The sequence below is a fragment of the Chaetodon auriga genome, chromosome 13 (genome assembly GCF_051107435.1).
Source record: "Chaetodon auriga isolate fChaAug3 chromosome 13, fChaAug3.hap1, whole genome shotgun sequence".
Lineage (NCBI taxonomy): Eukaryota > Metazoa > Chordata > Actinopteri > Chaetodontiformes > Chaetodontidae > Chaetodon > Chaetodon auriga.
The window spans coordinates 6,859,665-6,882,898 of record NC_135086.1 but is presented as its reverse complement, the minus strand read 5'-3'; the positions used below and the strand labels follow the sequence as shown (position 1 = coordinate 6,882,898).

The 23,234-nt window shown below is 41.8% G+C and overlaps 1 protein-coding gene across 3 annotated transcripts in view; it reads left to right on the top strand.

Annotated features, from left to right (window-relative positions):
- LOC143330157 (partitioning defective 3 homolog B-like) overlaps positions 1-23,234 on the top strand; it is a 186,221-nt gene that overhangs the window by 49,285 nt on the left and 113,702 nt on the right. For all 3 annotated transcript variants that reach the window (XM_076746438.1, XM_076746437.1, XM_076746439.1), the window contains exons 5-11: positions 5,115-5,185; positions 11,129-11,212; positions 12,258-12,383; positions 15,791-16,049; positions 16,877-16,985; positions 18,283-18,422; positions 18,672-18,800. In XM_076746438.1, the coding sequence (XP_076602553.1) occupies positions 5,115-5,185; positions 11,129-11,212; positions 12,258-12,383; positions 15,791-16,049; positions 16,877-16,985; positions 18,283-18,422; positions 18,672-18,800 (918 nt within the window). The remainder of the gene's footprint in view (positions 1-5,114; positions 5,186-11,128; positions 11,213-12,257; positions 12,384-15,790; positions 16,050-16,876; positions 16,986-18,282; positions 18,423-18,671; positions 18,801-23,234) is intronic.

Genomic DNA, 23,234 nt, shown 5'->3' with positions numbered 1-23,234 from the left:
GTGCCTTGTAAAGAAATAAGTCAAACAGACCATCAGACAGTAATTTCCCCCTGTTTATTTAACTATTGAACACTTTTTGTCAGTTGCTTGCTCAGACAGGCTGACAGCAATCAGATTGTTCCTGCTCAGGCATCCACTTGTGAATAATTTTCACTTTGGCCCTTTTTTTGTGTTTAGACATTAATGTAGGCTTATCATCCAAATAGAAATCTGTCAAGTCATAAGAGGAATAAACGATTGAGTAACATGTACAACATCATTCACTGATTTTAGTTTCCTTGCAATGCAAGAGGTCAGTTTTAATGTCTTCAAGCTGATTTATATTAGCAGAGTTTTCATTGCATCATTGAGTGATTGTATTATATCCAGCAAGACATCACTTGATAACACTTGCATCTGATTTGGGAGAGAAAAGGAGTACTCACAGTGGAGATGTATAAATTATATGGTTTAGTCCAGTCATCACAACCATCTCTCCCTCTGCAGTTTTTTTCCTCACATCTTTGTCTGCTTGATGCTCGTCAATGGCTCACCCATTTCTTCTGTCTGTGCTTTTCTATCTCTCACCTGCTGTGCTGCAGTAACTACCACCTGAGTGCTGAAGTGGTAAATGACTCTGTGACTGCTGTAAATAAAGGAATTCTCTCTCTGTTTTACTCCCTCCTCTTCCTCGTTACACCGTTTTTTTTTATCAGTCGCTGTCAAATCTTTTTTTTGTCTTCTTCACTGTCTCTTGTTCTTTCCCTCACATACTCTCACATACACACACACACTCACACTTAGTCACTCGCTCATAGGTCTGTCTCTTCTCAACCAGCTAGGTTCAGATAGAGGTAATGGCTCCGGGTAATTGTTCAAATTGTCACTTGGCCTTTTGGTGAGAGCGATGAGGGGAAGAAAGTACTCTTCTTGCAGTAATTCTCTGTCTTTCTTCACTCTCTGTCTTTTCTCCCACTCTCTGCCCCCTCTCTTTATTTCATTTCAATCCAGAAAGATTTACTGGTGCAGCTCTGCCGCTATAAATGCCAGGTGCAAATGAGTACAGTAAGCCACAAAATCGCTCTCTCGCCCTGTCACTTACAACATAACACACACACACACGCACACACACACACACACACACACACACACACACACACACACACACGTACATGCAGGGTTGCAGGTTAATCACAATGTGTTAATCAGACTGGGAGTATTTGTTCTTGGCCAGAATACTACTGGGGCTAATAAGGCAGTACAGCACTTATTTATCATGCTACACCTGGGTGTGTTCACATGTTCGTCTATGTGTGTGTGTGTGTGTGTGTGTGTGTGTGTGCTTGTAAAGTATGTTTTGTTAGTGAAGTGATATTGTAAGACTGTGTGTGTGCAGACACGTGCAGAGCTTTTATGTGGATGTGTCTGCGCTCTTGTGTCTGCTGGTCTCCTGTTCCTGTTTGTGTTTTGCCCAATGCCGATGTGTGCAATTAGAGAACTGAACTCATATTCGTTAACTATGCAAAGTGAATCTGACAGGTACTTAACAATGCCTTAGTGGAACAGGAACTTTCACCGGGTTGCACTACTGATGCCTTGAAAGAAGTAAATGCTTATGATGTGGTTTTGTTTATTTCCTACTTAATTAATTCATTTATTCACTCTCATGTTTGAACAAAGAAAATCAAAGAAAACTAATACAAAAACTTCTCACATTGTCATCGTGTCATTTGTCCTTAACCTAATGTACCGTATAAAGAAGAGAGTCCTGTAAAGAGGTTGAGCGTCATAGCCATCGTTATTACAAACAAATTAACTAAATTCACAGGAAAATACTAGACTATAAGTATTTTTTCTTTACCTCCGTGTTCAGAACTCCGCTCTCTGACATGATATTTATCAACACACACACTCACTTCAATTCATCAGCCACATCCCCACACACAACACACACACACCCAAACTTTCCAGCATGCATTACTATTCATTCATCATACTCACTCTACTGTTTTCTGGGAACACTTAGCTTGATTAGTTATTCAGTAATTAGTAATATTACTAATAGTTCAGTTTTTATCTGCTTTTAGCTTATTATTAGATTGGACCCAGAAGACTAAACGCTTTTGGCCCATTTATTGTAAGCATACTTATTCAAGGTAGGATTATCCATCATTGAGTTAAAATGCTAATTCTGCTACTCTGTTCTCCCATTTTTGGAGGACCACTAATGCTCACAAGTAACTGAGCTGTCCAAGGTCAGCAGACTAATGCATTCATTTTTTTCCCTGTAGCTGTCCTTGATATATTTCTAATAAATCTTTGTCATTGAAAAGGTATATATTTGATCTCTTCTCAAATAAAGCAGGAGGTCTCTCGATCATTATTTCCCAGTGACTTGGTGCTTTACATTTTAATACGTTATAATTATGAATGAGTGAAAGCCATTATTGACTGACAGCGCTGATCAGCCTTGAAACGTACTCACGTTGGGGTTTTTCTTTTCTTCTTCTTTCCAATGAATTTTGCAGCTTTAGTGGAAGTTTGAAAATTTAATAGACAACGTAATTAAATGTGCACAAAGTTTTTAATGTTGAAAAAACAGTATTATATAAATGAGCTAATGAAAAATAACGGCCATAGTTGTGGTATCAGCTGCTGCACTTTCCCCTCTGCTAGAAGTTTAGAACGTGTAATTGGTAAAAGTGGTCACATGAGTATTACTGCCTTGGAAATATAATAAAGCTTTTTCAAGCAAAAACAATAGAGAACATGGCACTTATCCATTCAACGCATGCACATTTCACTATATTACAGTATCTCTAAAATTGTAAGGTTAATCTGAATAATGAGACACATTTATGCGTTCAGATTCATTTGCTTGTTCTAAATTACCCTTTGATAAGTAGCATACGTTGCTGGCCTATAATTAATATGCTGCACTTCCAAGAGAGAGAGAGAGAAAGAGGGAGACTATTTCTACCAGCAGTTATTAAATGAGACGTAATTAAGCACAAAAGACTTTCCAATTAATGTATGAGTGGCTGTTGTTATGACAAAGAGGTGAGGATAATTAATGTTACCTGTCATCCTGTTGCAATTAAGCTCACATGGCAGCATCTGCAGCTAGGCCAAACTAATTGATTTCCAAGCCAACAAATCCCAAACATATGGTTACTGTATCTGCAGTCTGTCATTCAGTCTCACCTTCATCCTCCTCCTCTCACGTATTGTTTTCATCCTTTTCTTTTGTCACATCTTAAGCTGTTGTTTCTCGAGCCAGCCTGAATCTCTTCAGCTCTCCGACGTCTTCCTCATTCTTTATTTCCTCTCTTCGTTACTCTGTCCTGCTCTCGGCTTCTTTTCTGTCTCTCTTTCCTTCCCTCTTCTCTGACAGGTGGCGTAGGTCATATGGCAATAGGGTGATAGGTCAAAGGTGAAAGGCCATGTTAAGAGTCCATTAATTCCTACTCCTGACATTGCTTTATTGACCTGCGTATGTTTATCTGCACGTGCTCACGAACACGTGCACACTCAGAGTGCACGCTGAAGATCGCATGTCCTCATGTACATGTGATTATTTTGCCAGACGTTCTGATAAAATGATCAAGACAAAGCAAATGTATTCATTTGGTGCACTTCATGCCTCCAATCTTTAATTTTGGAATAAAAGAAATGAAAAGTTTTTAGAGGTAATCAGAGTAAAGGCAAACCTTCAATCAGTCACCGTTCTGATATATATAGCGCACATTATTACAAAGCTCATCATGCATTATCATGTGCTGATCCTTCTTGACATACACTCAATGGAAAACAGTGCAAAGAAGAAGAAAGTTGTGACATACACTTAGGAACACTAAAACTAACTCACCCCAAATGCCCAGCTTTGGTTCACACCTGGGTGGAGGTTGTCATTCAGGTCTTATGGACGTAGTTTGCAGTCTTGATGGGTTGCATTGCTTTACATTGTAAGGTGTTGGGGCAGAATATAATGCATTTGACTATTAGAAGCCCACCAAGCGCAACAGTCTAACTTTGTTGCGCAGTTCACTCCAGTTGTAAGTGATGAATCAACATTGATGAAGATGTATTATGTGCACTGTGCGCTGGTAAGACTTTGTAGATTGTCATTTGTCTTAGAATATGGATAGTTAACCTCAGGAACAGATTTCAGGTTTTCAGAAAGATTAAAGCACTCCTGAATCATTTTCCTCTGAAACACAGGCACTAGTAGAAAAGCAGCTGGCCTGGAGGTGACATCAGGACTTTGGGTCTCTGTAGACCAATTCAATCAATACTTAATCAAAACCGAAAAAACCTTTTAAGCTAAATGTCTGAATTACAAAGCTGGGATTTGTCGCAGGGCTGTTCTGTCTAATATTGTTAAAGCTCTGCAGATATTTGTGATACAGTGCTTAATGTTGCAAAAGCACATGTACACAGTAATGTGAAGTGCAAACACTGTGACACGTGGAGGACATTGGACATCGTCCCTGTGGAGCTCACCTCACTGTCTCAAAACCAAACACACGCAGACACACACACATTCAATGCAAGCTCTGTGTCATTGTATAAAGTAATTATTACAGCTCCCCTGGCTCACATTTACTCTCATCTCTCTCTCTCTCTCTCTCTCTCTCTCTCTCTCTCTCTCTCTCTCTCTCTCTCTCTCTCTCGCGCCGTGCCCATTGACAGTGTTATTTATTACTGCTTGACAACACTGTCTTCTTGTCTTCACATATTAATTGCTATTTGTACATCATCCGTCCATCAATTTAGCAGCTCCGTCACTCATCATTTCACTCATTCCCTTTATGGTTTCCTGTCTTTCAAATTGCAGAGATGTACTCGTGGAGCTCAGGATTTCACATTGGGTGTAGCGCAGGAAAAACCAAATAAAAAAAAACGGGGAGTTCTTTAACTTTCCACTCAGTCACTCATTCACAGCTTTTCATTTATATACGCTGTTTATTGGTCAATCCATCCATGTCTTTCTGTTTTTTTTGTCCATCCTTTAAATCTTCCACTTTTGGACAACATGAATGTGCTTTTGGAGCTGGCTCTGCTCATTATAGTGTCTCCTCTCCAAATGCCACTCACTGACTAACAGGAAGGTGTTCGGTGTGTTTTCTCTGCAGGCTGCCAGTCCTGCTGTGGACAGACCAGCAGGAGTAGACCGACCCCAAGGCAAACACACCTTCACCGGCAGGTCAGTGTGCTTATGTGTGCTATTGTAACTCTTGTGCCGCAGCCCACCTTTGTACGTATGTTCTGTAGCTGTGAGGAAAGATTTTGCTTGTGCGTGCTTGTCTACATTCATGTTTATTGATATTCATGTGTGTGTTTGTGTCCTACTTTCCGTTCATTAAAGCTGGGTTCTAATCCAGATCAAGGCCCTTACAGATATAGTTAGTGTAAAGAAGCTCCATCATTAGCCCAGTACAAAAGACTGCAAAAACAGGGTCAGGGTCATACACAGACACACACTCACACACACACACATGTGGACCTCCATGCACACATGGTCTCAAAAACATACAGCTACAAACACACTTGCATCTTTTTTTTTTTTTTTTTTTTTTTCACAAGCAAACTCCACTGAACACACAACACACATGCATACACTAATGAGTACTGCTTAATTAAGGGTTAGGGCTGCTGAATGCCCCGTGTCTCTTGTGGCCCTCTTTAGCATGTGCGTATGCTTATTTTGGCAGTGCGTGGGGCAGGGGGGTGTGGGGGGGTAGGCTCACACAGGCTAACACAGAACGAGGACAGACAGTTACCATACATATAACAAACATGCAGAACAATAGGCTCCTCTGAATCTGTGTAGAAATGATCAGAGTATCAACCGATACTCCTTTTCCCATGTTAGCATCATCCTAGCTTAGCTTTAGACACCCCCTCCACTGATGAGCATCCAAATTTTCCTCCAGTGTTTAGCTCGTGATGCGTAACATGATACACCCTTGCATTAAATACATGGCCTTTGCTGTGTCATGTTGTTGTGGTTGGCACATCCCCAGTTTGGAGAAGCAGCTGGAGTTTTGGTGTTGGAAGCAACGCAGTGTAATGTTGTGGACTGGGAGGCAGCAGCAAATGTTTTCGCCACCAAAAACAAGGCCCACCTAAAAAAAATGATTAATTTTGACTGTGGCCCTTTGCAACAGGAACTGAAACCACTCATATTGCTCTCTCCAAACCAAGCTCACTTCACGAAAAACACTAGATTTACCTCACAGAACACTGGAGTTGCTGGTTCACAGCTGCCTTCATGGCTTAGTTTATTTGTGTGATTGTGTGATTTAGGATTCACTGAATATAACTCAATGTAATGAAAAATGTTCTCATTTACTTGATGTTACCCAAATATCTCTCTCACGCAGAATAATTAAACTACGAAACCAGGCCAAGGCCAACCTTTGCAATAGCATGACTAATGTGAAACCAAAGGAAGTGAATGGGTCAGTTGTAAATTTAAGAAAGCGGCTTACATCATGTCCCAACGTTGATCAATAACGCTGTTCTGTCTGACAACATTGACCTCTGTTAATGGATGGTGTGTTTTTGAATCAACAGGTCAGTGCGGGCCTGCATTTAATCCACAGTTAATTCATAAATTTAAACAAAATAATAGGCGGTTAACCTGTGAAGAGGACGTGCAGGAGAGAGTTACGAGAGAGCGGAGTGGAGAGAATAATGTCTGACCTCAGTCGAAGCTGTTTTAGCTGCTCTCCATAGCAACCAGCTGCAACCACAGAGCACAGAGGGAGATTAGATCACACACACACACACACACACACACACACACAAACTCATATACACTCATGTTCGTCGTGCTCTACTCACAGGCGCTCTCTATGCGAGGTCTGGGCGATAGCTGACTTTCTGTCTTTCTGTTGGCTTGTGTCATGATCAAATTATGACATTGAGTTAATAGAAAACACAACCCTGAGACCTGAATGAATGACGAGAAGCACATTCGGATTCAAGTAACTAGCGTGAACAAATGAACGAAAGTGAATCAGACGGTATCGTTTGACAGTTTCGGGCCTTGCTGTACTGTACATCTCAGTGCAGTGAGTAGAAAGGTCGTTATTGAAGACACACACCCCACGCGCAGTTTGATTTTCTCAAGAACTGTTTTTTTTTGGGGGGGGGGGGGGCACATATCCTCTCATGTACGCACACACCAACCATCTCACTTGTGAGTAATGTAAAAGTGATGTAATGGTTTTTATGGTCGCCGGGGAAACGATCCTTGAAATTGCAAAAAAAGTCCAAAATGAGTCGAGGAACGCGGCCATAAATATTGGAACAGTAAAGCATACGTTAAATGAATGTGTGTGTGCGTGTGTGTGTGTGTGTATACTGCTGTGTCGTGGTCCTCCTTGCATGCGTGTTTGTGTGCGTGTGCGCCTTTGATTGTGAAGCTGCACCTATAAATACTCATCATAACTTTAACCACACAGCACGGTCACCGGAAAACTCATTACCTTTGAATGAAAATGTGCTTTTTATACAGGCAAACAGATTTACTGTAAATTGGTTTATTGAAATAGCATTGCCAACATATTATATTTCTTTTGTGAAATAAGGCACCGCGTTGGAGGTGTTTTAGAGGCTCGGAGGTGAAAAGGTAAATGGGTTCCACTGGATGCACAAGACAAACTGGATGTGAAATGGGTTTTCCAGGGTTAACTGAGTCTGTTCAGATGTTATTGTGGGACCTAACGCTTCTATTCATCAACAGCAAGGATCCCTGTTGTGATGGATACTTTAGTCTGTATCACTTTATCTATCCATCTCGCCCTCCCATCCCTTCTTGTGTTTCTTCCCTTTAGTTTCTGCCTTTGTTCCTCTTGATCGGTCTATTTCTACGTCTCTCACTTCATTAAGTTCCTCTGTTCGCGTTTAGAGTAGCAGCACCTATGCAGTTGGCACAGATAGTTAAATCTCTCTTATTGGTGTTTCGCTATTGATTTCCTCACATTTACATAATGTAGCTGTGTACTAATCCTCCAGATACTTTTCATACTCTCACTTTTTACAAAGTGAAGATAACATAGTTTACCTACACTTTATTATGTATGTTCATAAGCTGTGTTTGCTCATCAGAAAGCTTCTATTTAGAGAGTTTTTCTTCCAGTATGTGTGAATATGTTTAGCTGTGTATATTTACACACGTTAACCTTTAGCAGTATTGTACGTTTCTGCTGGTTTACTTTCTCTCTACTTCCGTCATCTCTGCACTGTGAAGGCCAGCTTTGGAAGAAATGCAGGGAGACAGAAAGCGAGATGATAAATGAGAAGAGGGTGAAATGTAGCGAGAGGAAGAGAGTGGTTCGGTAATGCACATCCTCCTTTTTTGTTATTTCTCCTCTGTGTTTCTGTCTTTCATAGCGAGGATCAGTGAAGTGGCAGGTGGATAAAGAGAACACCTGCTCTCTTCATCTCTCTCGCTGCTCCTCTCCCACTCTGTGTGTTGGGCTCTTTTTCTCAGTCTCTTGTTCTCTCGCTGCGCTCCCCCTCTCTTTTCTCGAGTCTCACCCATTATGTCTCTCTCTCACCCCCACTTCATTTTTTGCAGCGATGCAGCCTGTCAAACATCTCACACGAGCAAAAAAAAAAAAAAAAAAGGGAACGCAAATGGATCTCAAGTGCTTGTGTGTGCGTGTGTGCGTGCGTTTTGGTGTGTGTGTGTGTGTGTGTGTGTGTGTGTGTGTGTGTGTGTTCTAGTGGGAGTGTTAGAGATCAGAGGCACAGCAGCAGGAAGGGATAGAGGGAGGGGTGAATGTTATTTTTCCTCTCATATTAATGTTATTCATTAGCCTGGTCTAATTAATTCAGTGCCTCCTCCTCCCTTCAGTTCACTGTCTTGCTTCTAGACCTCCCTCACTTCCTACCTTCTTTTCTCTTTCTCTCCCTCCCAGCTTTCTCTCTTTATCCGTCTTTCATCGGTAGCAGATGATGCGTCCTCATGACTTTGATGCTCTCTTGACTTTTCAAAATTAGATGCTAAAAATGATTGGCATTCCCTGCTTTGTATCAGCGTGTAGCATCGTCATTGTGAGCATGTTAGCATGCTGACGTTAGCATTTAGCTATGCCAAAGGACAGCCTCAGAGAGCCGTGAGCACATCTGTAGTCACCTTTGGTGTGTCCCAAATCCATACTGCATATTACATTTTCAAAAATGTTATAAAATTTATTTTTGTTTCATAAAGCTTTTTAACCACCATCCACAATTTTATTTATTTATTTTTTTGCTATGAGTAGCTTTGCTTGCTGATGGTTTTGAGTAAACTTGATTTTGCCACTTTTCCGGTGTGAACACACTGCACACTCCATGTTTACAAATAGTATGTTGCATGGACTTGGGGCAACATTTTAGTCTTATTTCCATCTTTTTTCCTTGTCCACTGCCTTCGACTTCTTTTGCTTCCTTCCTTCCTTTCCTACCCTTTCCCTCCGTCTTTCTCCTGCATCCTACCTTCCTTCCCAAAACTCTGCCTACCTTTCAGTCCTCCCTCTGTCCTTGCCTTCCTCTCTCTCTCTCCCTCCCCTTCTCTTGCAGTCCCCTGTCTCCCATTGTCTGGAATAACTCAAATTTGCTGAGTGACAAAGAGACTGTGTCGTGTGTGTGTGTGTGTGTGTGTGTGTGTGTGTGAGAGAGAGAGAGATAGAGAGAGAGGAAGGGACAGAGACAAACAGAGAGGGAGGACTTGTTTTTGCACTTTGCATCTCTCCCCTGTTGCCACCCGCCATAATCAACCACCCTCTCTGGAGTTTATCAGCATCTGTACTGCTATCAGTTCATGGGGGTTTAGGGATGGATGGATGGTCTAGAGAGAGAGAGAGGGGAAGACAAAATGAGCAGACAGTGTTACAGGGAGAGAGAGGGAGACAGAGACACAAAGAGAGAGGAGGGTCGAACTAGAGAGTACAAAACTAAGTTCAGACAAACTCTCTCACACACACAGGGAGCAGAGAGAAGGTCAGCGGAGGATTAATGGCTGTGCTCTGATAGATAAACTAATCAAACAAACAAAGACTTCAACACGCACACACATTAAAACACAGACAGAATGTAAAGCAGACACACACTTGAATAATCCAAACTAGACAGAGACAGTGAGAGATTGAAAGGGAGGAAGAAACCCATGAAGATGAGTGGCACAAAAAAGTTTTGACAAATGTGCACACGCGCGCACACACACACACACACACACACACACACACACACACACACACACACACACACACACACACACACACACACACAGCAGTCTGTAGTTTTGTTGACTTTGAATGGACTGTCGGCGTTCCCTTCTCTCAGGGTTGGGTTCACAGACATGGATTAAGTCCTTGACAAAAAGTATTTTTAGCACAACGAACACATCCATGGAAAGTGATGTGTCAATCCAGGGTGCTGCTTTTCAGACTCTCCCCAGGAGACACACACTTTCAGGGCTATTTTCTTTTCTTTTTCAGATGTCTCTGTGTGTTTATGTTTGTGTGTGAGACCTTCCCTGCATTTCTGTTCCTGTGGTTTCTCTGTGGGATGGTCCCTTTCTCTCTTCCTGTTTGTCTCTGCGTCATGTTTTCTGTGTGTGTGTGTGTGTGTGTGTGTGTGTGTGTGTGAGGAAGGACTGATCAGAAGTCTTCATGCCCATATTGTTTGTTTTCCAGTTAATGTTAGCTTGTGTCACAGATTTGTCCCTGGCTGCTTAATCGTTATGCAGAGTGTCTCTGAAGCAAAAATGGGCGATAGACCGGCGTTACACAGCCAAGTTCCCACAGGACTTGGCAATGTTTAATGCTTTTGTGTGATTCAGAAAATAATTTTTTGAACTTTTTTTTTTTTTTTGAAAAACTGCACAGTACCTACAATTAAAATATTGGACAGAATCCTTCATTCTGCGTTAGATGTGTCTCTTAATTTGTCTTCATTCTGGCATCGACACTCTTCATAATTACAACAGAATAGTGTAACATATTTGAAATATACAACAGGCCTGTTTTCCACTCAGCAGTTTCATTTTCCAGTAGTCGTGCTAAATCAAAGTTCAGAATATCTACCTGTATTGTTTTCTTCCCACTGATTTGATTTTTGTGGTGCACTTGTTTTTGATTGTATGTGCGACCAGCTTGACCAGAACAGTGGAAATCCTGGGAGAGGACAGTCCCCTGGGAATCCATGTGGTCCCTTACTGCTCATCCCTCAGTGGACGGTGAGTTGTGTGCACACAGACACACAGACACACAGACACACACACACACACACACACACACACACACACACACACACACACACACACACAAATCCATGCATACAAAAACACCAGATATGTACCAATCTGTGTAATTTTGCCCTTTAACCTCAAAAAGTCTTATCTGTTTCCCAGCTATGGTACATCCTAGAGTTACTTTCTCATAATCCTGTTCTGCACTTGGAATTGTCAACCCTGGCTCTACAACACGCAACCACACACACACAATGAGGGGAAAAAGAAAAGGAAGAAAAACTGTACAGCTATGTAGGGCTTTTCTTTGGGTGTGTGACAGTCAGACGGTGGACGGGGATTTCCTAAAGGAAAGCAGGATGAGTTTTTATGGCTGTTCTCATGACTCACCTGACCCTGCCAATCTCCTCCTTAAATTCCTCTCTCCCTCTGTTCTCTTTTCCCTCGCTTTTCCCGAACACCTCCTCCATCTCTTTCCACGATTTACCATCATCCCTGTCATCTCTAAACCCAGTTTTATGCTTTTGCAGCTGAAGTCAGTTTCATCACCTCCGCTTTGTTAAAGTGTGTTTTGAGGCAACATGAAGGAAAAATGGCGCAGACATAGTCTTAACGGCCTCTCATACCATCTTACTGTAAATTTGAATGCCTCAAAATCCTTTTATCACGTTAATCTACTTGTGTGCTCACCTTTATATCTTGTTTATACGGGAGCTTGTCTGTCATGTTATCGTTGTTGTTCTACCTCTCTGTCTTGTTATCTACTCATGTGACTGCTGTGCTCCCAGGTTGGCTTTTATCAGTCAAAGGTGGATCATATAAGCACTGATACAAATCCACAACGGAGCACAAACAGACAGGGTGTATATCTGACATAGCAAGTAAACCATATGGACGGTCTCTGTGGGCAACCCCTTCAGATGCGCCAGTCTTCAGGGACACACACTGAAAGTCGCTCCGTGAAAGTGGGTGTGCTTGTGTATGCAGTGCGGTGATAGGAACATCCGTTAAATCTCCCTTTCTCCCCTGTCAGGTCTCTCGGTCTGTACATTCGAGGAGTGGAGGAGGAGAGTCGCTCAAGAAAGGAGAGCTTGTTCCAAGAGGATGAGTGCATTGTCAAGATCAACAACACTGACCTCATGGACAAGACATTTAGCCAGTGAGTGTAATACTGCTTGTGTGTGCTGCCTCTAAGACATCAAAGGAATGCCTCTGAGATCAGTCGAATACCTGCAAAAGCACGTCCCATATAAGAGGATATTAGAGAGCAAATTAAATGCATCTCTCTCTACAGTATGTCTAATGTATATATATAGATATAGATCCACACACAAACCCTGATTCCACACAAGTTGGGACACTGTAAAACCTAACTACAACTGGATGTGATAATTTGTTTTCCTTTTTGACATATATTTGATGTTTAACCTCATCAGCTTCATTAATTATTATGAGTACAGAGCGGCCTTATATAATCAAGACCATTTTTCCATCTGCCGCTTGTGGTATATTTTCAGTGTATGATTTTGGATCAGTGTAGGGTTCTTGGTCCTATTTATGTATTTAAAGGGTCAGTTCACCCACTCCTCCACACTATTACAGTGAAGTTTAATAGGAACCAAAACTCTCTGCATTGCCAGCGTGAGAAAAAACACATACATGTCTGATGTAAATTAAAAGATGTGTCCCCTGTGTTAAAATATCAGGAGAAAAGACCCTTAAGTGTAAATGTAAGTAGATTCATTTCATGTCTAAAACCACTTGTAGTCAGTTCTGGCTCATCTTTTCTTCCTGTTTCTCTGCTGCTTATGTTTCTGTGTGTCTCGCTTCCCTTTCCATTGTCAGACGGCTTATATATCACAGTTGCACTGCCATCAGAGAACAGCAGAAAAGGCACTTGGCAGATGTTTGGAGAGCGTTGCTTCCAAATTCATCTGTGTGTCTGTGTTTTTGTGTGTGTGTGTGTGTGTGTGTGTGTGTGTGTATATGTGTGTTGGACGTGGCCTTTGCGTGTCTGTGTGTTTCTCAGTAGAGTTTGCTTACTGTTCCACTGAAGCACTAGAAAAGAGGTACATTAACATGAGAGTATTGGGGGATGTAACATGATTACAGAGTGTCAAAATGACAAAAGACACACCTGTAAAAAAGATTGCCACAGATTACAAGGGCTGATGCGGATGTTATAATGATTACAGCACATTACAGTGTCTATACAGTCGACACAATAGTCCTCGTCCAGCGTTCAGTGTGGTTAATAAGATTATATGTGAGGTATTTTATGCTGTACTGTAGGTAAATGGATTATCACCAGTGGGGGGTTTGCACCTATTGTTCAAAGACGTGTGTATAGTCCCATGTGCACTCACTCACAAACCCCAATGCACACACACACTCTGGGTTTGTCACTCGTTCACGCTGGTCTTAAACACATATGTATATGCATCATAACAAATACAGACAGGTGTCCGTATGAATTAAACAAGCTGCTCTTATTCATGTGTACTAGCCATTTCTTAGCATTTGACAGGTTTGAGGTTGATCTTACACACATACACTCGCCAGTATTGTTCTGTCATGGCAGGTGTACTGAGATGTGTAGCCTGGTCCAGTGAAGTATATGTAAGTAGGCCACTGAAAGTCCACTGATCCCTGTGGGCGCCGTGTCCACACACACTTACACACCTCCATTGTCCCAGTTTGGCAGCTGAATTGAGGTAGCCTGCTTAATTAGAATATCTCTTTTACACAAATGTGCCTGCACACGTCGTCCAATCAGGGACAATAATGATAACATCTGTGCACAATGGTCCCCGTACAGACATCAACACACACAGCTTTCACATCTAGTTTCATTGTTCGCCATTGTGATCTTCATACAATGAAAATCACTCTAAATATCATTCAGCAAGGTGTGACACAAGCACTTTCTTCGCCTGCCTAGTGTGTTTAACGGTTTCAATATGCAAATCCTGTCTGAGTAGAGCGAAGAAGAGGTGGCCACCCATCCCCAAACACACACTTAGACACAGTTCTTACTTAGTGCCTCATTCACAGAAGTTGGCCCTCGGGTTTACATGCAGAATAATATGAATGGGTCGCATAGCACTCTATGATTGCTTCCAGGTATAAGGGGTTTTTATGCTTTGTGCACGCAAATTAGTAAATTTCACTGGTGAATTCATAATTTGCATCATATAATCCCTTAATTTGTTACCTGCTCAGGGAGTTTGGTGCATTCAATTACAATTAAGCCTGTATTATCTCCTAAACACACAACATACAGTATTATATTCGCGAGTGGAGTTTAAGTATGCTAAGACTCACAGGTATATTTAAGCATGCGTAATACATACATGCGAAGTGTAAATTCATTTTGTCGTAAATGTACAGGACATGTACCTTAAGCACAGAGTTGATTTCCTCTGTTGATGAAGTCAAAACTTTCCTACAGAGCCATTTTACCAACAGTGTTATGTTTAAAAGTCCCCCTCTTATATTATCAAAGAATTTGAAAGTATTAATATTGCATATCTAATATATTCAGACATGTATATCCTTCATACATCACGTACTAAACATAGTCTCTAGTTACAGAAACGCTATAATCATTGTACATCTAATAACTAGGCTGGAAATAATAGGAGTGTAATCCAATAAAATTTAAATAAACAGGATTTCCTCTGTCAGTTATCTGAGGTGAATGATGGTGTGCACCAATCGCCTCTGACACAGTGGTCCCTCTAATTTACTTAGTATAATCTGATAGAAACTAATTCTCAGCAAAATTGTCTCTTTTATAGATCATGAGATTATAATGGCCTACGGTAACAGGTGTCGTGCTTCTGTGCTGCATCTCCTGCTCTGTCCTGCCTTCACTTCATGACGATTAACAAACAGCAGCAGAGACAGTGAAGCAGAAGTGACCACTGACAAATGGGAAAACAGAGAGGAATAGATGGAAGTATACAGTTTAATGTAATGGTCATATACAGTATAATGCCCCTCAGATGATAATGAATGATGGCCTCTCAAACAGGAAGATCTGCTACTTTTCCCTGGCATTGTAACTTCCAAATGGAAATATGGGCTTTTTCATTACTTGTGACATTTAAGAGGCTAGATAATCAGTTGGACACATGGAAAGAATAATTGCCAATGAAAACAATTGTTAGCTACAGCTATACTCATCAGTCTTGGAATTGACAGCCACTTAAAATCAGTTTAGTAAAGATGTATGAGCCTGGGACATGCTACGGCCTATTACAACTTTTGAAAGTCCTCCACTGGATTTATATTCAATCAGGTGGAGCTCTTTTGATTTATCATTTGTGATCAGGTTTAGACCATGTACCCTGTATTAGAAGTTTTCTCCTAATTGAGTTATATATCCTTTGATAATGACTCTGCTTGTCAGAGATTGATAGCGACACACTGTATGTAATTGTGATTAACGGCGTAATTAGCTTTAAAGGTAAATGTGTGCCATATGTAGACATACTTTACTTAAAACTCTACTCTTCCCTCTCTTCCTCTGCACCAATCACTCACCTCCCTCTCTTCTCTCAGAGCCCAGGAAGTGTTCCGTCAGGCAATGCGTTCCCCCATTGTCCGCCTGGAGGTAGTTCCCTCCTCCAACAAAGACCGCTACGAGAGGAGTCTGATTGGTCAGCTGTTTGGCAACGGCGCCGGTTCCGACAGCAGCCCCCGAATTGCCAAGACCAAAGAGCCTCCTCCACCGGTCAAAGCCAAACCCGTCTTTAAGCCCTGTGAGAATCCAGCCACGCGATTGGCAGAGGAAGCTGCCACTGTGGAAGCTGCTGTTAGTGTAAGTCAGCCTGTGACAGCAGACGCATCTTGACTCTGAGAACTTATATTCAGTATAAATTACCACTTTTTTTTTTTTAAATTTACAACATTCATTTGCATCATAAAGAAACCGATGGAGCTTTCTTAGAGAACATACAAGCTGTCATGCCTCCCAGAGCCGTCTCCTTCCAACATGGTCAAATTTTAAATGCTTTAAAGCTTTCAGATGTCATGATTTTATGTTTTAAGGCCAAAATATTACTCATGGCAATTACTCTCAGTCTTTCTACACTATGCTTCTTTCATGGCTTTGGATCTGTGAGGACATCTTCAGTTCGTACATACTGTTTTAACTTGGCTCCCACTTCTTTCCCAGAGCTCTGAAGTCTTTTCCTTTTTCAAACACATGTAATTGTGTCGTCAACATCACCATGGTGACATGGCTGACATTTGAAAAACAGCTGGCAGAGAGGCAACAGTTACTTAGCAACAGCTGATTATCATCTTATTTCTTTTTTTTTTTTTTAAAGAGTCCAAATAAACCAACTGTTCATCTTTGATTCTGTGATACAGATCCTGGAGCCAAGTTTCACCAACTTTTAGCTTGTCAAATATCAACTCACTGAAAGTTTCTTAAATGTCTTGTGTGTAAAATGGCTCAAATCTGCAGCTAACGAGCTAAGTGAAGTCCAGAGGGTTTAGAAATTATGCAGGTGTGACAAAATGGGGCAATTCAAATGTGCAAATGGGGCGTTTAAAGTGTTCAGCTGCTGTGGACATCTTCTCTTATAGCTGTACTTGTTAATGTGTTTTAATGCTGTAAAATGCTCTACATTCTCCACCCAGACACCCAAGGGGAGGAGCGAGAGCCCCCTCCTCAAGAAAAGTCCTGCCCTCTCCAACTTGGTGGCCAATAAGAGAGGAGGACGAAGACTGAGGATCGATCTGAAGAAAGGTGAGGAACACCTGGCTGCAGATCGGAGCCTCACTCAGGCGTCTTTTCAGAGAGGCCTCAGGTCGGCAGTGTTCTTCTTTCCTGATGAGTGGGAATATTTCAGAAGACTCTCAGTTCTCTTATATTTGATCTTTTGATGCCATTTTCCTTTAGATTAGTTAATCTCAAACACTTACTCATTCAAAAGTTGATTGTCTTTAGGGTGAAAGATGCCCCTCCATGACGTTAATACCATAAATTGACATGTTGTTTATATGCAAAGAGCAGCTCTCTTTAACAGATTCAGGTCGACCTGAAAAAAAGTTTCTCAAGTCACATCTGTTCTTTTTATCTCAGTATTTTTCAGCTTTCCGCACTTTTCTTTCACAGTGTAATTTTCTGAGTGCACATTATTAACCCTCTTTATTTCTCTCCATCTTCTGAATGCATGGAATTGACCTGCTTTATTTCTCCTGCTGTTCGCCCTGCATTGTGCTTATTTTTATAAAGCTTCCTTTCTCTGTTCCCTGGCTGACTCTCCTTCCTCTCACCCTTCCTCTCTCCATCTTCCTGATTCCCCCTCTTCAGGGTCTATTAAGTCTTTATTGATCTGTTCATTTCTGCTGATATGAATTCATACTGGACCAAAGTGCTGACTTGGCTCTGCTAAAGAGACCAGACTAAATGAAGTCTATAAAACACACAACCGGTCTCTCTGCCTGTGTGTGCTCTCATTTCGTTCATGCATGTGTGTTTATGCGCACTCTCGCACACGTTTCTGTCTGCACGTGTTTTGGGCTGATTACTATTTTAATCTTCATCACTTCTCTTTCCAGAACATTCACTCTTTGTTTCCGCTGTGTTACACTCATTCCTCTTTTACCTTTTCCTCGTCTCTGCCTCATTTTCCTTTCCTCGTCTCTGCCCCACACCTGAACCCATTTTTAAAACCTCCACCTGCAGATACTGTAGCAGCAGCAGCTATAGCTAAAGGGTTTAAAGTGACACACACACGCACACACATTCTCTGAAACGCTCTGATTTATCACATTTACAATATGTAGTCAGGAGCTGAGTCAACAACACTGTGTTGAAGTTCTCAGAAGTAGTTAAAGGTGTGTGTGTGTGTGTGTTTGTGTGTGTGAGGATAGAAAGATGTTATTCCTAAAGCCAGAGGAAGACAAATATAGAAGCAGGGAGTAAACAGCTATCCAGGATATTTGTGTGTTGAGAGTCTGAGCAGTGTGACTTATGCTCACATATTGTACCTCACCTCGCATGTCTTTGTGTGTTTCTGTATCTGTGTATGTGTGTTTAGGTTCAGAAGGTCTTGGTTTTACTGTGGTAACCAGAGACTCTTCAGTCCACGGTCCCGGGCCCATTCTTGTCAAAAACATTCTGTCACGCGGAGCCGCTGTCAAAGATGGACGCCTGCAGTCTGGAGACCGCATACTGGAGGTACAAGGCAGCTGGCTCACGCAATCATGTAACAGAGGACATCTGTGGTATGCCTACAAGACACGTGAGGCATTGATCAGAAATAAGGAGGCTAGGTTGAGTAGAGTGAGACGAGGAATAGTGGTAATGTTGGTGTTTTGACCTGGTGTGTGTGTGTGTGTGTGTGTGTGTGTGTGTGTGTGTGTGTGTGTGTGTGTGTGTGTGTGTGTGTGTGTGTGTGTGTGTGTGTGTGTGTGTGTGTGTGTGTAGGTTAACGGTGTGGATATCACAGGTGTGGGCCAAGAAGAGTTGGTGTGTATGCTGCGCAGCACGCGACAGGGAGAGAGTGTGTGTCTCGTGGTTCTACGGCAGGAAGACATGTTCCTGCCCCGAGAGATGGTAAGAACCAATCACAACGCTTTATTTTGACAGCCGATGTAACACGATTGTCTGGTTGGTTTGCGGTTCAGTGGCCAGTTATAAGATTAATTGATTCTCACTCATTTTTCTAACAAGGCAGCGAGAGAAACAGGGGGACACACAACCATCGCCAATTTTTGTCTTCACATTCCTCTAATTCTGCAATTTTTTGGTCCAATCAACAGGCTTGCCTGGAAGATGCACAGCTCAGCAGCTTATAGGAAAGCTTCTTTTTATAGACATGAACCCCAAATGTCGTTGAGGGCGTTTTCCTGAATCATATAAAGATGATACACTTTCTTGTCCGGTGATGTTCGCCCTTTAAACCTCCAAGAAACCATATAATGCAGTGTTTTCTAGAAGGACATCCTGAATCAATGAGCCCACTGTGAAGATTTATACTGATCTTGGTCGTATTTTTCCCTGCCACATTGTTTCTGATGAATTTCAACAGTTTTGATTAATAAACACTTATTCTATTCATCTTTGCTCTATTTTCCCATTTCTTTTTCCTTCATTCTGACTCTGCATGATCAACAGCTCTGCATGCACTGATGTTAATTATAGCTCTCCTAATATGTTTTCCAACTACAGACAGTAATTAATATATTTTTCTAAAGTTCTTATTTGTGTTTTATGTGTCTTAACCTTTCACTGTTTACTCTTCAATTCATTTTCCTCACAGAAATGTTTTCTTCTTGCCATCTGCTTTCAGTCTTTTTCCTGAAATGTTATGTTTTCACAAGATTTATTATATCGTCGCCATTGCAGGTTTTTAATAGTGTCAGTACGTTTTATGTTGCGTCTTTAAAGTTGACAAAACAGAAGAAAAAATATCCTTAAAACCAGTTTAATATGTAGTCGTGCTGAAGCTAATGACCTGACATGGTTGCTTGCTTTTCTTAATTTCTTATAATATTATAAGACCGCCATTTTTCATTTGGCCCAATTTCCTCCGGTCTCCCCTCCACCCATCATTCATGTCTTTTTTCCACCTCTCTGTATTTTGTTCTTTTTATGCTGCCTTTTGTGTGTCTTTTCCCTTTGTGTCTCTTTCCGCTCTTATCGACTGATGTTTCCTCAACGGCTGCCAGGAAGTTCCCCACACACACACACACACACACACACACACACACACACACACACACACACACACACATACACACACACTCACTCACACTCGTGCATGAGACCCCAAGCCCCATAGGAAATTCTGTGTCTGCAGACAGGAAAAGGAGCAGTGTGTCGGAGTGTTCCAGTGTTAAGGTTTGGGATCATTTGTGAGTGTTGTATCTGGTCCACAGTCTGTCCGTGTGCGCATGTCTGAACTCCGTGGCAGGCGTCTTAATGTGCTGACCAAGTGTGGCTGAACATCCCCACTGATCACACTGTTATGCATTCACTCCAAGTACCCTGCTACTGTAGCGGTCCTCGGTCCATCATGATGTGTTATAGCTCCCCAGATGGGTTGTTGCTGTAAACTGGGGAAAACATAAAACTTTTCTAAACCTGCAGGCAAACTACGATACAAGCACAACAAATCACAGTTTAGCTGCTGTCAATCGACTTATTGACCAGGGAAGGTGGGTGTTCAAGCTCCATTGTTACAAAAGTATTATAAATCACAGAATATTAAGATTGCTCTGTTTACATTCAGGCAACAAACGAGCCGACAGTCTCAGTCTCAGACAGTCTCAGACAGTCTCGGTCAGGATGTTTCTTCCACGTCAGATTTTGACTTTACGAGCGCAGATGAGCCACACTGAACAGCGGAGGGGTCAGGGTTCGTTTCTACCAAACCAGACATTTCGTGTGTGTGTTCATTTTACCCTGATGACTTGTTTCATTTGCGCAGTCATTTTGTAGGTTTTATCTTTTGCCAACTTTACTACAACAGTTTAACTTTTGAGCCAGCTGCCATACAGCTCGACCACATGGGCACTAGACCAAAATATCACTCACCCAGTCAGGAAACTGATCTCACTTTGGTCCAGTATTATTCATGCACACGCTCACCCAGTCGCGCTCACTTGTTCACGGCAAGAAAAGAAATGTCAGAGCATTGTCCTCCTGCATAGAAAAGTACGCACCGAAATGTCTCCCATAGGCACAGTTTTGTTCTCTGAATTGTCTCTGTCTGTTTGGAGGGCTGCTTAAACCAACCAGCGATTCAAGGACACTGCTGGTGTTTGCGTGTGTTAATGGCTGTGTGCCTGCAATTGTGTACGGTCGGTGTGTGTGTGCGTGTGTGTGTGTATACTGAAATGTGTTTTGTATTGTTCATATCTATTGTATGTTCCTGCTCTTTGTGTACTCAGACCAACTTGAAAAGCTGATTCTTCCTGTTGCACTATATTTTTATTAAACGGACAATGTAGTGTGTTTGTATTGGACAAAGACAAAAGAGAAAGTACAAGTAAAAATGAAAATGAAAGAAAAGGTCTGTTTTACTGCAGCTGCACAGCAAAGGTATTTTTTTTGTGAGATAATAATAATGCTAAAACAGTTCCAGATTCATTCTGAGCTGATCCGTGTTTCATTCACTTATTGCATGTGCTCATGAATGTAATGCATTCAGCCAGAAGTTTGTTCCTCCTGGCGCTGATGTTTACAGACCGGAGGAGTGTGTCAGAAAGATCTTTTTGGGCTTTCTTTACTGCTTTGTTAACAGCAGTGATGCTGCCGGTAAAGAGGTGTTGGGGATCCCAGTACGCTCTTTAAATGCGCGAATTGCCGTTTCTGCTGTTGTTGCTGGATTAAAATGGACGAGGGAGGTGATATCTGGGCAGAGTAGAGCAGATGTGGTGGGAAGATGTATCAAGATGTATTGGTGTAAAGGCAGACTGATGAGGCTGCAGCCCATCACCCTGAAGTGAAGAATGAGTATGAAAAATGGATGGTTTGACTCTTCATCGCAGTTTAGTGCAAAAACTGATGAATTACATGAGCAGACTGCAGTTTCTCAAACGCACGCTTAGCTCAGCTTGAATACATCATTCTCAGTAGATGATCTGTGTGTGTGTGTGGATGGGATTAAAACTGAGGATGTTGTGGTCTTGCAAACAGGAAATGGAGCAAGGAATCCACTCTGGCTTTGGTGGATTTTGATGAAGAAGAATTAAATATTCACCACTACAGTTCACTTCAGGTTGAAAGGAGTGATGTCTTGAGTGAGTTTGATGTGTGTGTTTGTGTGTGTGTTTGTGTGTGTGTGTGTGTGTGTGTGTGTGTGTGTGTGTGTGTGTGTGTGTGTGTGTGTGTGTGTGTGTGTCAAGGTGAGAAATCGTACGTGTTGTCTTTCGCAGTTGTTTTTCTACGCACAGTATTTCGATCAACACCTCCTTAGTCTCCCTCTCTTGCCCTCACCCTCTCCTCCTGCCTGTCCGTACACCCCAATAGAAGTCACCTCTGTCTAATTAACGGCTGATGGTGTTTGTTCAGCAGTCATAACACTTTTCAGGAACAAATGCATGTGCAGTTCTGCACAGTGCAGCTCTGAACACGCTCCTCAGTAGACATCTTCACATGTGTTGTAGTGTGATACAAACCCAAGTTGTTCTAGGTGAGAGGGGAGTCACATAAAACTAGATGATGAATGTGGGTAATCCATTTGTTTAGTATTTCAGTCTTTTATTGCCAGATGTGGATGAATAAATATCAGAGTTTTGACCAAAATCACAAACACACCAGCCCTGAGTAGAACTCTCAATCAACACCAGATACAGAGCTCACAATACACAAACACTGTGATCATGGACTGTGAGTGGCTACAAGGTCACAGATTCACCAGCCAATAGCACGAGAGAGGAGGAGGAACTTGAGCTGAGGCCCTCAGAGGAGCAGCATGACTCATATTAATGCATTTTATTAGTTACACATTCACCTATGAGTGTGACTGAAATCCCCCTTCCCACATAGGCACGGTGGGAGGGGGGATTTCAGGAGGTGGTAGTCATCCATTACCAGCTGTGTTAGTGGTGAGAGTTTTGCTCCTTGGCTCCCTTCACTTAACTCTTCTGGCAAACAAAAAATTGCTAATCCTTTTTGACAAATACTCAATTAAATAAATATATATTTATATAGAAACTTTTACCTGATCAGCTTCATTGATTTTGTAATATCTGCTTATTCTGAATTTGATGCAGCAGCACGTTTCAAGCAAGTTGGGACATGAGCAACAAAAGACTGGGAAAGGAGCAAGGGCAGGAGAAGTGTTACACCACCCAAAAGCTAGCAGGGAGGAGGTCAGCGTGAGAGGTTAGACATACAAAGTATCTGACTCTGACCAACAGACAGTCTTCTTTTAGCCATGACCACAGTCTTTTTCCATCGTCCAAGTAGTTTTTGTTTCCAAAACTAAACCAAACCTTAAGGCCTTATTGTGCTTTTTAAATATATATATATCTTTTGGTT